General features: G+C 39.3%; 1 protein-coding gene across 4 annotated transcripts in view; it reads left to right on the top strand.

The window, feature by feature from the left end:
- Positions 1 to 16,274, top strand: part of LOC142426845 (signal recognition particle subunit SRP54) — an 89,550-nt gene that overhangs the window by 37,871 nt on the left and 35,405 nt on the right. For 2 of the 4 annotated variants that reach the window (XM_075532396.1, XM_075532397.1), the window contains 2 exons: positions 1,822 to 1,917; positions 4,479 to 4,977. In XM_075532396.1, coding sequence (XP_075388511.1) covers positions 1,822 to 1,917; positions 4,479 to 4,570 — 188 coding nt within the window. In that variant the 3' untranslated portion in view covers positions 4,571 to 4,977. Of the gene's footprint in view, positions 1 to 1,821; positions 1,918 to 4,478; positions 4,978 to 13,242; positions 13,479 to 16,274 lie in introns of those variants that run through there. The other 2 variants (XM_075532399.1, XM_075532398.1) reach the window with 2 other exon arrangements.

Here is a 16,274-nt window from a genome sequence, read left to right as displayed (position 1 = left end):
TTTACGCCTCAGAACATCTCAGGGATTCTTTTGCAAAAGTACATGTGTAATAACTACTATGTTTGTATGATACCTCATGATTATTTTTCCATAATGCCAAATTATTCATCAAAATAAAATTTTAAAGCCCTGAACATAATGCATTTCAATTGAATGTTATGTAAAATCTATTTATTGGGCTGATTCATGTTAGGGCTATTAAAGTTGATGGTGTAAGTTACATTCCTATGCATCTATTTTATACAGATTTCTATTTCTTTTTTTTTTTAACATTTTATTAGGGGCTCATACAACTCTTATCACAATCCATACATATACATACATCAATTGTATGTGAGATAATATGATAAATTTGTTTCCAAAGAGTTAATCACCAGCCCAGTATTTTGGGTTTTCCATAATATCAATACCAAAATGAATTTATTATTCTTTAAAATGTTGATTGGGCTGTTAGGAATGACAAATAACACTTTTCTAAAAGCAGTGAGTACTTATAGATTTTTTTAAGTCACATTTTTATCTGTGACCCTTTTAAAATTCGCTAATTACCAACAGTATATGTTATTGCCAATAGTAATTAGTAAATATATCAGTTTACTATGTGAGAGGACTCAAGAAGGTTTATGGAAAAATTGAAATCAAAGACAGTAGAATTTTTTTCACGAAATCTTTGAAGCCTTCTTTATGTTTCCCAAATGACTGTTGATAGAACCTACTGCAGTTTCTTCAGTCCAATCATACATATGAATGCTCTGCAAAGGCACAGCCAACACCCGTGTCACAATACCCTAGTAATCAAGTCCTCGAAACAAACTGAGTAAGTCAGCAATGAACATGGAAATTCATATCTTCCACTGGTTTAGCAATCATGAATTTTTCACAGGTTTTTTATGGTTTGACGTAAAAACATCTTGTATTCATTCACAATTTACAGTTGGTAATTGGTATAATTTTTTCAGGTTAGCCAGTTTTGATCAGAGATTAAAGGCAGCTTTGATTTTTGTTTTCATTAATTGCTCCTAAGAAGTTAATAATCCTCCAAAAACAATAATTTTGCTGAGCCGAGTCTACTTATTTCTTGATGTTTCAGTGACTTCTTACTTCTTGTCCCTTTTGAAAACAAATACTCTCAGAAGGATGCTTTTAGCTTTTCAGCTCCTGACTGCATTTCTTTGATTGGCTTCCCTGCTTACTGTGGAATTTGGCCTAAGTCTGTGGAAACTCATTAACAAATGAGGATGCATTTTTTTCTCTGGATGTGTTTTTAATCTCTGAAGTCTTCTTTATCTTTTATTCTGTCATGCAAATGTATCAACAATCCAATCTCTTATTTGATTGACCTGTGTCTATAACATAAACTTAGCTCTTTGGTTAGCATTCCCCATATTACTACTAAATAATTGTTGTTATATAGTAACATTAATAACCAATGGAAATAGTTTTGCCTATAGAAGCTAATTCACAAATATAAATAATATTAACAAATATCTTACTACTTAGGAAAGTCCCTTTAATGTTCCTTAATTGTTTAAGAATAGAATTTTACTTGTTCTTTCTCAAAATCACAATACACAAATGATAAAAGAATATGTTAAAGTAGAAATAGCTATTACAGTGATTTTTTTCTCCTCTGTATCTCAGTTCATCAAACTTTGTTTGCTACATGATTACTATATTTTTCACAAAGTACCCATATAAATAACATGCACGTCACAGCATAGCACGGACAGTGGTTTTCAAAGCCCATATAATGTCCATATTGTTTAAGTATATATGTTGTATATTTTATAGTGGTACAAGCCATATTTTTTTCTTTTACAGGTGGTGACATGTCTAAGAATGTCAGTCAGTCTCAGATGGCAAAATTGAATCAACAAATGGCCAAAATGATGGATCCAAGAGTTCTTCATCATATGGGTAAAAAATACAGAGTTGTTTATAGCTGCTCATGTACTGTTAAGGACCAAATTTCATTAACAGAGTTAATTGTTTTCATATTTTAAAAATCTGTTATAAAGCAGTGGTTCTCAACCTTCCTAATGCCGCAACCCTTTAAGACTATTCTTCATGTGTGGTGACCCCCAACCATAAAATTATTTTCATTGCTACTTCATAACTCTAATTTTGATATTGTTAGGAATTGGGCAACCCCTGTGAAAGGGTCGTTCAACCCTCAAAGGGGTCACGACCCACAGGTGAAGAACCCCTGTATTAAAGAGAAATGACTATATGAATCTGAAGGTGAATGGTTGTCATATTTCCACTGTGTGATTTTTTTTAAAACTATTTTTAAAGTATTTTATTAGGGGCTCATACAACTCTTATCACAATCCATACATACATCAATTGTGTAAAGCACCTCTGTACATTCATTGCCCTCATCGTTTTCAAAGCATTTGCTCTCCATTTAAGCCCCTGGTATCAGGTGTGATTTTTTTTTAAGCAAACTATTGTAGTGTGTTATCTTTTACCCTTTCCTATTATTCTCCATTAGTAGGAAATACATTTTCCTTCTCTGACAGGTGTCTGCTTCAAAACAGATTCTTGCTTTCACAAATTATATTGAATAAAGATTTTAAATCGTCTCTATTTTTCTTATTTAATCTTTGAAAAATTCCTTAAACTTTTGACCCTCATTTTCCCTTCTGTAAAATGACAATGTCTCATCAAGAAATTATGACAGTTAAATGAGCTAAGAAGCCCCAGTGGTACTGTGGGTTAGATGTTGGGCTGCCCACTGCAGGTTGGATGTTCAAACCCACCAGCCACTCCAAGTGAGAAAGCGGATGCTGTGTGCTCTGTAACTCTGTATTGTCTCAAACCCTGTCGAGCAGTTGTACACTGGTCTTTGGAGTCGCTATTAGTCAGAATTGACAGCAGTGGGTAATTATATGAAAGCATTTAGAACAGCTCTGAGGTGCCCTGGTGTCACATTGGTTAAGCACTAGACTCCTATACTACTAAGTGTAGAAGGTCAGTGATTGAACCCTACCTGCCGCTACATGGGAGAAAGATGCAGCAGTCTGCATCTGTAATGAATACAGTCTTGGAAATACGTGCACTTATATTCTACAGGGTTGTTGTGAGTCACCCTTGACTCATTGACACACAACACCACCAAAAGTACAGTTCTGGACAAACCAAACTCACTGCCACCGAGTTGATGGTAACTCATAGTGACCTATTAGGACAGGGTGGAACTGCCCATGTGAGTTTCCGAGACATTTTGCAGAAGCAAAAAGCCCCATCTTTCTCTGGCTGGTGGTTTCAAACTGTTAACCCTGCAGATCACATCCCAAAGCATAAGGTCTTCTGGGCACTATAGTAGATGCTTAATAAGTGTTAGACTTACTCAAGATGCATTAGTATTAAGTCACTTGCAACGCAGTGACTCTAGCACAGGGTAGAACTGTCCCTGTGGGTTTCTTAGAGTATAACTACGAGAGTAGAAAGCCCCAACTTTCTCCCTTGGAGCAGCTGGTAGATCTGAACTAACCTTGTCATCAGCCCAACATGTAACCAACTGTACTACTAGGATTTGATTGGTAGCTTTTCATGTAATTTTATACTATGCATTGCAAGACTTTGGACATCCCCCCCCCCATTTTTTTTAAAAGTTTATTGATCCCCCTACTATTTGACAGGTACTGTTTTAATCTTTTTCCAAGTATTATCTCATTTACTCCTTATAACTCCATAAAGTGTATAATTTCCTTTCTTTTACAGATGATACTGTTTTATTTCATTTAATATTTTATTGTGGTTTGGATGAAACTTAGAGTAAGCTAGATTTCTAGTCATCAGATTATACACATTCTGTATCATGACACTAGTTGAAATCCCATCAATGCAGCAATGCCCTGAGTACCATGTTTCCATTCGCCCATCCTCCCTGCCCCTTCCCACTTTCTGAACTGCATTTTTGACAAAGACCGCCCTTTTGCTTGTTACGGTTACTTGTCCTCAAGAACATATTCTTCACAAATGTTTTTGTTCCACTCACGGACCTATTTGGCTGAAAGGTGAACTGTGTGATTGGTTTTATTTCCAGGCTTGAAGGGTGCTAGGGCCCTGGTCTTTGAGGGTCCTAACAGCCTCTGTCAGATCAGTAAATTTTGTCTTTCTAATTATTTATAAGTTTGTTGTTCATTTTTCTCTCAGGAGTTTCCATTCTCCTGATCATTGTGGTCAGTGAAGTAATTGGCATCATCTAGATAATACAAAATTATAATTTGTATATTCTTTAAAGCTGATGACTAAATAAATATAATCAAAACTAAGTACCATATATACTCAAGTATAAGCCGACCCAAATATCAGCCAAACCTCCTAATTTTACCACAAAACTGCATTAAAAATGTGCCGAAAAACTTTGCTTATACTCCAGTATATATGGTTGTTGGTTTTTTTTAAGAAACTTAAAGAGAAAGTGGTAAAAATGTCAAGTTTTGCTTAATAATGTTCTATTTTTATTGTAGGTGGCATGGCAGGACTTCAGTCAATGATGAGGCAATTTCAACAAGGTGCTGCTGGCAATATGAAAGGCATGATGGGATTCAATAATATGTAAAGAAGATGCCTTAATATAAACTGACTCGATTACATTATTTGCTGAGACCTCAATAGTTTCCCTTTTTTTGCAAATGGTGTTGGGGGAAACAAAACAAGTATTTTTCTTGCCTTTTTTCTTGTCTTTTCTCCCTTTTCTTCTCTCTCTCTTTTCCTCCCTCTGCTCAAAGGGAGGGGATGTATGGTGTTTGGGGAAATCACTATATTTCTGCTTTACATGACCTCTTGTCAGTTTCCACACTGTACACTTGAGTTCAACAAATCATGATGTGAAATTTTAGTACATAAAAGGTTTTTAATTGTCTCAAAGGCCAAGCATTACATTTTTAAACAGTTACAGTCAGTAGTTACATGATGTCTCAATAAAAGTGCTGTAAAATAAACTTCAATGTGGCTATAAGTTGAGAAGTTGTTAATGTTCTTTATGTTATATTATCAGTGTATCACACAAAAAGGCAAATGAAAAGCTGGTACATGCTGTTTAAAACTGTCTGAAAATATAACTTTAAAGAGAAATATGGTAGAATAACTTCACCATGAGGTTATTAGAAATTTTGTTTAACTTAAAATGATTGAGATAACTTTGCCATTGAACATTTTAGCTGTGCAATTTAAATTGAAACAATTTAGTTACAGTTCACAATATATATGTTTTGTATATAACTTGCATTTTTTACCTCACATATTTGAAGCCTTAATGGCAATATTTCATTTTTAAAGCCAATTCTTTTTATTTCTTACTACATATCAAAAATATGCTTGAAGAAATTGGTATAATTTGATGGTAATTGCTCATGTATAGATCTTCTAATGTTAAAGTAATTGCAAATATTAGGTTGTCACTATGTATTAAAAATATGAGACAAAAATTGATCTGGTTATTGGTTATCTTGAATTACTGCACAGTTCATTTAGAAAAATGGTTTTTAACTAAATCATTAATTTAAAATACTAGAATAACTCTTCTGCCTACTCATTACTGATGTGAAGATAACACATAAAGTAGAGATAGCACTGTATTTTGAACCTGGATGAGTTCAACAAAGAATTTATATAGTAGCAGGAGGGAGAAAGCAAAAGAAATTGCTGAGTTACTATGTAAATCTATTATTCAAATGTTTTATAAAGGTCTTATATAAGTCAAAGTATCTTTTAAAAATAGTTAAGAATAAAACTGATTTTCTTTATTTGGGCAATGATTTTATTTCCCACTAAATTTTTTTCACCAGCTAAATTAAGAGCATTGTATATCCCCCAAAATTGGCACATCTTGTCTTCTGGAGATCCAGGTATAGAAATTTGGTAATGGTGAAAATACTGCTTACAAAAGTATTTTGTAATTCCACTTATGTATACCTTATTTTCTGGATATGCATTTTTTTAACTTCTGCCCTCAAAGTAATTCTTTGCATTTTGATCAGAAGGAATATTTGATCAAAAGTTGTAAAAAATGAGATATTTGACTATAATTAACTGTGGGTTGGGCATTCGTATTTAATATTTTTCTCTAAAGCAAATTATATTTTTAAAAGCAAAACCAGTCAAGGATAAAAAATAAATATACAGGTATCTAGTTCAGGTTCCATTTCTCTTTCCTCTTACGTTGAAAAGAGAATCGGAAATGTTTTCTAAAAGCCTGGTTTTATTACTTCATGATTGTAGCTACAAAGCTCTCCTTCAATATTCAGGTTTTATTCAGATGCTGATATTTAGTAGCATAAGTATTACCCTCCAAAATAAAAACCTTTAATAATTTAAGGAAGTTTTATTTCAAACTCCTGTTAAAATTTATAACTTTTTTTAATACCTAACTACTAGCTAGATCTGCAAGTAAAATTTTGCTGAAGGTCACTCAACAACACTTGTAGCATTACATTGATAGGGAACCGCCAGAGGTTCAGGCAGGTTGAAAAGAGGACATGGAACAAGAGATACCATTGTTGATGCCAGATGGATCATGGCTCAAAGAGAATACCAGAAAGATGTTTACTTTTGTTTTATTGGCTATGCTGAGCTATTTGTGTAGACCATAATAAACTACAGATAACCTTCCAAAATATGGTAATTACAGAACACTTCATTGTGTTTATAAGAACTTGTATATAGATTGAGGCAGTTTTGTGAACAAAACAAGGAAATACTGAATGGTTCAAAATCAAGAAAAGTGTGTGTTAGGGCTATAGCTTCTCACCATACTAACGTACGCTGAGCAAATCATCAGAGATGCAAGCTCATATGAAGAAGAATGTGGCGTCTAGGATTGGAGGAAGGCTTGCTAACCTGCAATATGCAGATGACACATCCTTGCTTGCTGAAAGTGAGGAAGACGTGAATCACTTGCTGATAAAGGATTGTAGCCTTCAGTATAGATTAGGACTCAATGTAAAGAAAACCAAAATCCTCACTACTAGACCAATAGGTACATCGGGATAAATGGAGAGAAGTTTGAAGTTGTCAAGGATTTTGTCTTTCTTGGATCCACAATCAGTGTTCATGAAAGCAGTAGTCAAGAGATCAACAGATGTGTTGCATTAGGTAAATCTGCGCAAGACCTCTTTAGAGTACTGAAAAAGCAAGAATGTGACTTTGAGGACCAAAGTGTGCTTGACCCAAGCCACACTATTTTCCATTTTCTCATATCCATTTGAATTGTGCTGGAAAAGAACCTAGAAAACTCCATAGACTACTAAAAGGACAAAGCGCTCTATCTTGGAAGAAGGAAGACCAGAGTGCTCCTCAGAGGCAAGAATGAGTAGACTTCCTCTTACGTACTTGGACATGTCAGGAGAGAATGAAGGACATCATGCTTGGGAAAGTAGTATGACAGTGTAAAAGAGAAAGGCCCCAAGTCGATGGATTTATCCCAAGGCTACAATGATGGGCTGAATCATGGGAAAATTGTAAGGATGGTACAGGACTGGGCAGTGTTTCATTCCATTGTGTATAGGATTGCTATGGGTCGGAACTGACTCAACAGCACCTAACAATAACAACGAACTAGGTCTAATAATTTGTATTCCAGCAACATTGGATTTTTCCTGATTTATATTTTAATGTAACAAGTATATATAAACACAGAACTGGACTTGCTGACTCAGAAGTTGGAGCTGAGTATCGTACATTCTGGCTGAGTGCTTTCTAGTTACTGGAGTGGGGTGTTTTTGGCACTGGGTTTGCTGACTATTGAGCTTGAGCTGAATGCCTTTGGGCATTTCTTAGCAGACCTGAAACTGACGTCTTGGTAAACAGCTACCCTGAGCATTCCTAACTGGCATTACAACTTACTAACTTTGCTAAATAAGCCCTTTAATCATGAATTTTGACTTTGACGTCTGCATAGCCATTGCAATGGGTAGTAGAAATGAGAAAGAGGATATTAAGACATTTCAGAATTAGTCTAGGAAAATGGGAAGTTGTGAAAAATTACATGGAATACATAAAAATCCATATCCTAGGCATCATGTGAGTCCAAATGGACTGAGTGTTGGCCATGGGGTATACTTTGCTGAGAATGGCAAGCTGAAGAGGGTTGGTTATTCAAAAGAACATTTCGCAGTAGATGCTGAAGTACAATGCTGTCAGTGTTAGGATAATAACCATCTGTCCATAAGAAAGATTAGTTAATTTGACTCTTACTCAAATGTACTTAACCAAAAATGCTAAAGATGACACATTTGAAGATGAAAAACCATAGATAAAGGGGTTAGGATTACAACATTTGGGTGGAACAAAATTCAATCTGTTAGGTTCCGTCAAGTCAGTTCCAATGGATGACAACCCTATCTATGTACAACAGAACAAAACTGCCTGGTTCTATGCCAAACTGACAATTGCTCTATGTTGAGCTCACTTGTCCAGGGAAGCCAGCCCCTACCACATCATTACAGGTCCGGTAGGTGCAATTGTACAACGATAATAAGATTATAGTAAAGTTATAGAGAGCATGAGAGAAGAGAAATATTGAAATAAATGGAATCAGACACAATTCATAGTAGCATGCTCACCTCAGCCCTGCTTGGTGGTCCGCGTGGAGGGAGAGTCTTTAATACTGGCCAAGACTTTTATATTCTCTGGGGACATGCAAGCCCCCTAATTACAGGTGAGGACCCCTGTCACAGGAAGGGGCTGTGCTATTGGGAATACAGTAATGGAAGGGGTGATCTAGGGGTATCCATGTAACAGGAAGAGGAGGGATTGGGGATATACATGTGGCAAGATGGGCAGGTCGTAGATACAGGATGGCAGCCTAACATGTCACAGAGCTGGTTTGGCCTGTTCCCTGGCTCAACTGATAGAGACCATTATTGGTAGGGTGTGAAAGCTTGTTTGCACGCCACAGGGAGAAATAGTTCATTGTCCCCAGCAGCAGGGAGCTGAGGCCTACCCTGTAGTCTGGTGACTAACTGCCCCCAAGGAGGATGCCTGTGAGCATCTGACCTCCCCCCACACCCACTATTGCAGCCACTGTGTCAATCCATCTTGAGGGCTTTCATCTTTTTTGCTTCCTTTCTACCAAGCATGATATTATTTTCCAGGGAACCCATACACCAAAGCTCACAAATTCCCAGCCATCACTCCGAAGGCATTCCTCAAGCTCCACAGTCAGCAAACCCAGCTCCCTGAATTAAGTGTACAGAGGCATCCCAGTAAGCCCAGCAAGTAAACTCAGTTGAAATGATCCACAACTGGGGGAGGGAGGGAGATGATACCGAGGGCTCAAATAGAAAAAAAAATGTTTTGACATGTACTTCATACACGATGCAGTTAGATAGTTCAGTCATATCTAGAAGAATACAGTCTTAAAGCCCACTTTTTTATTGAGAGCAAAGATAGCAGTTTGAGGATTAAGGTGACGGACCCAAACTGGGGTCTTTTCAAACATCTCATATGTTTGTGAAAGTGGGACATTGAATAAGGAAGTCCAAAGAAGAACCCATGCAGTTGCGTTACGATGCGCGTGCTGGTAAGCATATTGAAAGTACCATGGACTGTAATTTGGGAGAATTACAGCTATAATGTGCCTTAGAATCAAGGTTGGAGAGACTTTATATCAGGTATTTCAGATGTGTTATCATGAGAGAGCAGTCTTTGGAAAAGGAAATGTTTGGTAAAGTAGATTGGCAACAGAAAAGAAGAAAATACTCACGGAGATAGATTGACACGGGGCTCACACATAACAATTGGGAGGGTGGTGCAGGACCAAGCAGTGTGCTGTTCTCTTATACGTAGGGTTGCTGTGAGCCAGAGCCATCCAGACAGGATCTCACAAGCCTTCATTGTAATGGTAAAGTTCTGTCTCTTACAGGCATCCATTTGTGGCATTTTTGTTATGGAAGTAGAGAAGGTAGTAAAGCTACAATGCACAGGAGAGAGGGTTCATGCTGTTGAAATGTTTAATTGCTGGTACCACGTCAGATAACATGGCAGAGCATTCTGAATTGAAATGATTTTACATGATCTTCCCCCAGTCAAAATAATTGTTTTATTTTTGCCTTGTAAATTGGTGAAAACTTTCATGTTAAAATTGTATCACATAAAAAATCATCTACTTGCCATGATCCAGTTATACCTTACAATTCTGGTTAAACTGGAATACACACATTGGTACAGACTAGAGCTTTCTAAACATGCAATTTAGGACAGATAAAATCCTCAGGAGCGGTAGTGGGAGTATTGATATGAGGGTAGGGGGAGTAGGTAGGGGTGACCCATCACAAGGTGGATGTATAACCCACACCCCATGGGAACAAGTTAAAAAATGTGGGCGAAGCAAGACAACGGACAGTGGAAGACAAATTCACAATAATATATAATTGATCAAGGATTCACGAGGGTGGGAAGGAGAGAGAAAAAGCTGATATCAAGGGCTCAAGTAGAAAGAAAATATTTTGGAAATGATGGCAATATATGTACAAGTGTTCTTAATACAATTGAATGATGGATTGTTATAAGATTTATAAGAGCACTCTAATAAAATTAATAAAATTTAAAAAACCATCTACTTGGAGATGATCCAGGTAGATTGATGTTAAAGCCTGCATTAATCATTACAATCATTTTATTTTGTTTGACATTGGGAAAACCAGGAGAAATCTGAGATTTTTTTCCAAAAAATCCAGATTATATATAATATGCTCCTCAAATTTGTCAAAATAAAAGTTTACTACTATTCTGTTCTTATGGTCCTGTTGCTTAACTTTTTCTGAGAGCCCTGGTGATTACCTGTCAGGCTGCTAACTACGACATCAGCAGTTAAAAATCACCACTCCTCAGCAGAAAGATGAGGTTATTTTGTTTTCTTTTGTTGCTTTGTTTTGCTCTGTCTTGTTTTAGTGCATATTATTATCTCTGCAGGTCTATCTAGATAAGATAGATGGGATAAACAATCTGGAGGAGAAAACAATGGACCTATGGTTGCGGGGCAGGGGTGTATATGGGAGAGGAGGAGGTAGGGAGAAGAAAGTGGTGTTAACAAACACTGGGACAAGAGAACAACAAGTGATCCAAAATCAGTGGTGAGGAGGGTGTAAGAGGCCTGGCAGAGCTTGATCAATGTAACAGAACGGAATTACTGAAACCCAAATGAAAGTTGAATATGATGGTGGTACAAAAGGAAAGTAAAAAAAACATAGGAAAGAACTAGGAGGCAAACTACATGTATAGAAGTCTAAATACAGGCATGTAAATATATATATATGATGGGGAAATAGACCTATGTGTATATATTTATAGGTTTAGTACTGAGGTAGGAGATGGACATTGGAACTCCACACAAGTACTCCCTCAATGCAAGAACACTGTTCTATTAAACTGGCATTCCATGATGCTCACCTATCGAAAAAATTGCTGAAGACAAAGCGGGTGCATAAGCAAATGTGAAGAAAATTGATGGTGTTTGGCTATCAAAAGATATAGCATCTGGGGTCTTAACAGTTTGAAGTTAAACAATGGCCATCTAGCTGGAAAGCAACAAAGCCCAGGTATCAGGCATCAAAAAACAAAAATCATATTGTGAATGAGGGGGAGTGCGGAGGGGAAACCCGAAGCCCATCTGGCAACTGGACATCCCCCTACAGAAGGGTCGCAGGGAGGAGACCAGCCAGTCAGGCTGCAGTGTAGCAACGATGAAACATACAACTTTCCTCTAGTTCTTTAATACTTCCCCTCCCCACTATCATGATTCCAATTCTACCTTACAGATCTGGCTAGACCAGAGGATGGACACTGGTACAGGCAGGAACTGGAAACACAGGGAATCCAGGATCAGTGGTGAGAGTGGCAATACTGGGAGGGTGGAGGAACGGTGGGATAAAAAGGCAGAATTGATCACAAGGATCTACATATAACCTGGGGGATGGAGAACAGAAAAGTGGGTGAAGGGAGATGTTGGACAGTGTAAGACATGACAAAATAATTATAAATTATCAAGAGTTCGTGAGGGAGGAAGGGGGGGAGGGGGAAAATGAGCTGATACCAAGGGCTCAAGTAGAAAGCAAATGTTTTGAGAATGATGATGGCAACAAATTTACAACTATGCTTGACACATGGATGTATGTATGGGTTGTGATAAGTGTATGAGCCCCTAATAAAATGATTTTTTTAAAAAGGATCATAGGCCGTGACAGCACCAGGAACTGTTTCCCTAGTAGGTTTCATCCAGGTCACTATTTTGTCTTGCCACATGAAGAATGTCAAAATGGCAATTTAAAAAATGAATATTGAAATGTTTCCTGTTAATATATTTATCATAATAAAAAGCTAATTTAGCCTAAACTATATAAATATATATAAAAGAATGACAATCTTGGAAACCTAAGTCCTAACGCTATGACTTGTCATTGACTAAATAGCAGTGATTTTTTTGTTTCAACAAACTCAGTTGGACACTGATTAAAGCACTGGGTAGCTAACCCCAAGGTTGTGTGGTTCAGACCCATCATTTGCACTGCTGGAGAATTATGTGGCGGTCAGCTGCCATAAGAATGTACAGCTTTAAAAACCTTTTCAGCCTTGGAAACCCAACAAGGCAGTAATGCTGGAGAAAGTTTGCTTCTGTAAGGAATGTATAGCATTGGGTCTAAATCAACTCCATGGGGTTTTGTTGGAGGGGGAGGGGTATGCTTACGAATATATATATATATATATATATATATGTATATATATTGCTTAAGTATTTTTGACAAATTTCAAAATTTGTATTAGGGATCTTATTTCAAGGGTATTTTGACCGGTCTGTCATAACAATCATGTAAGGAACTAGCCACACGTTTTGCAATGTATTTTCAGCAACTACATTTCAAGCCTGTGAAGCGCACGACGCTATTCTTATTTTACAAGTGTAGGAATGAAGGCGCTGCCAGGTTCATTGCAAGAATACAAGTGGGAAGTACCTGCCTGGAAATCCCCATGGTAGGCTCCAGGTACAGGTTGGGTGCATGACGTCACGGTGGGGCTAGGTGGTGGTTCAACCAGCTCGTCACGTGGGCCAAGCCGGAAGAGACGGTAAGAAGGCCCCGCCCTCGCCCCGCCTCTTGGCCCCGCCCCACCCCGGGAACTCGCAGTTGTAAAGTCCGGGACCGGCGACTATGCGGCAGAGCGGGGCGGACCGAGTACCAGTCGGCCCCGCCCTCCGGCCCTCGCGGCTCCACCCCCTGGGCCCGGCGGGGCGCGGCGCGAGGCGGCGCTGCGGGTGAGCGCCACTTCCCGGCTGCGGGCCTCGCCAGAGCCTGGGCGGGAGGCGGAGGATGGAAGCAGGCTTATCGGCCATTACGCTCTATCTCGCCAGCGCTAGCAGCCCTGTGGCGGCCACCACGATGGACCGGGAGCCCGGGAGCGGGGTCGAAGCGGGAGAAGCCGACAGTTGTTCCGGAGCTCTGGCAGCCGCGGCGTTCCGGGACCCCGCGCGGCAGGTAGGTGGGGCGGGCGACGGAGGCGGTGGCTTCAGCCTGGGGCCGGAGCGAGGCGGCCGAGCCCGCGCCGTGCTGGACAGGCCTTGCCGGGAAGCAGGCCGCCGGCTGTCCGTGCGTTTCCAGGGTCTTTCCCGCGGAGTCCCCACCTCCTCCGAGGGAAACGGGAGGGCGTGCGAGTCCTGCCGCGCTGGCGGCGCTGCAGACCGTGCGGCGGTCCGGTGTCGGTTGATGTCCAGGTCGAGTGGGCCAGCGCTAAGAGGGAGGCGCGAGCCTCAAAGGCTGCCCTGAAGGTAGCTGGAAACCAGGTGACCGCGGCGTCAGTCACTTCTCCGGCTCTCCTCGTGCAAACACCTGACCTGGCTTCTTGCCCTTTGCTTAGCTAATAGCTCCTGCGCGCGAGTTGTTTACGGGCTTTAATTTCACTTCATCCTCAGTCACTCTTTTGAGGCGTTGGTGGAGATTCTCTTGTTCCACCAACGAGGCTAGGGCTGCCCGAGAGGACTATAAGGCAACATTTCTATTTGTTACCCCCAATAGGGTTCATGCCCTAGAGTAGCAGAGCCAAATTCACCAATTCCACGTTGAGAGAAAAAGTTCATTAGAAGGTGGCACCAGTGGGGAGTCTGACAGCAAGGTACGGTGTCATAATGGAGCCCTGCCTGAAATCAGAATACATAGAGAGGGCATGCCGTTCACACCCTGGGGAACCACCTACTTTCTCAGATGTTTTATATAAACTCTGAGGATAAACACGGGATGAAATTGTTGACCATTAGCAAGCAGACAAAACAAAGTTTTCCAAGTCTTAGGACATCTCTGGACTAATCAAATAGCAGGAATTTGTTTTTTAGCTACTATCAATCAAGTGAAGCAAATAAGGGGTTCTCAGACTTACCTGGGCATCCACATCCAACATATTTGCCTGTGAGCAATACAGAAAGTTATAAAAATTTTAAATAGACTGAGGGTGAGGGCCAGGTAAATATGGAGATATAAGCTAACTGCAGTGAGAGAGTGTTCAGCTAACTACAGTAAGTAGGTTACAACTACATTTCAAAAGTTGTTTTAAGAAGTAGAGCTAATTTTAATATATTTAACTCAGTATATGAAATATTTCCACATGTAATTGGTCTAAAATTATTAATGAGATGCTTAAGAAAGCTAGTGTGTGCTTTACAGTTAAAGCTCATTTCAGCTGGGACAAGCCACATTTCAGTGGTACAATAGCCACTTGTGGCTAATAGTTTCTGTGTTGGATAGTGTCTCAGGTGTATCAGCTTCAAGCAGGGGTGGGTCACCTCTGTTCAGAAAAATCCATCAATACCAATTAACATCACAGGAAGAGACATCCCTCCTGCCATCACGTTAGGGGTGAATTAATGAAATGTTTGATCAGGATAGTCCTCAATTGATGTAATAAATATCCAGATGGTCCTTGGCAGAATACAAGAGTTCCCACCCCCAGTTTTAGAGGTTTTTATTGTGTTTGGGATTTGTAGGAGCCATGGTGGTGTGGTGGTTATGCCTGGTGCTTATGTGTGGTGCTGTGATTCGAAAGATCAGCAATTCAAAACCACCAGCTGCCATGTCAGAAGAAAAGCTGCTTTATACTCTTGTGAAGAGTTACCGCCTCATAGAGTTACAGCCGCAGAATCTCACAGACTCAGGCTCACCACATCAGCTTGAAGGCAGTGAGTTTGTTGGTTTGGGATTTGGTAGTCTAATTAGTAATTAAGCCTCTCTGGCCAAGTGAAATTCACGAAGATGGTGCTTTAGTTGAAACCTGCTCAGGAGTAATACAATTTTGGTAGTTTAAAAGCCTTAAGTTATCTGTGTTGCTAATGTAACTAAAACATTTCCCCTGAAAAACAGTTATTCCTATCTTAGTTATCTAGTGCTGTGACAGCACAAATAGATGACTTTAAAGAACCAAAGTTTATTTCCCTAGAGTTCTGGAGGCTCAGTATCCCAATGAGGACCCCGAGGACCCCAGGCTTATAGATTATACTCCCATGGCATCTGTCTTTCCCTTTTGTGGGTCTCTGTTCATTCTGGTCTTTTGACAACACACAAGTGATTAGGTTCAGATACACTGGTATGGCCTTTTTAACAATAGGGAACCCTATTTCCAAACTGAGTCACAGCCACAGGTAAGAGCCAGGGAATGCAGCACACATTGCTGGGGGAACATAATACAGTCCATTACTGCCCCCAAGTGTAAAGACGATGTTTATGCTCTGCTAGAATTGATTTGATTATTGCATATTCCATCTGGCAAGGTCCACATGTAAAGTCATAGTTTATGTTGTAAAAGGTACTTCCAAGAACGTTGGTCTTGCAAAATCTATCATGCTATTTCAGGAGTTCTCTCACCAAGGCTACATTTTCCAAGTACTAATTCATCTTTGGTCTCCAACTTGCACATTCCAATCACTTGTAATTATCAATGCATCTTGATTGTTTGTTTGAACAATTTCAGATTGCAGAAGTTGGCAGACATCTTCAGTTTCTTCATCTTTGGCAAAAATGGCTGGTGCATAAATTTACATACTAGTACCAATGATTCTCCCAATAGCTCTGTAGATATTGCTGTGTTACTGACAGTGTTGTAGGTCAGGGTATCATAAAATGTCCTTTTTAGTAATGAATTGGACATTTTTCTTCATCAAATTTTCATTCCTGGCATAGTTTAACATGATTGTGTGATTCAAAGTGGCCCAAACCAGTCCAATTCAGCCCACTAATGCCGAGGATGTCAATCTTCAAGCATTCCATTTTATTTTTTGAAAGCTTCCA

The sequence above is a fragment of the Tenrec ecaudatus genome, chromosome 14 (genome assembly GCF_050624435.1).
Source record: "Tenrec ecaudatus isolate mTenEca1 chromosome 14, mTenEca1.hap1, whole genome shotgun sequence".
NCBI lineage: Eukaryota > Metazoa > Chordata > Mammalia > Afrosoricida > Tenrecidae > Tenrec > Tenrec ecaudatus.
Note: the sequence above shows the minus strand (reverse complement) of the source record. Positions and strands in the feature narration are given on the sequence as shown.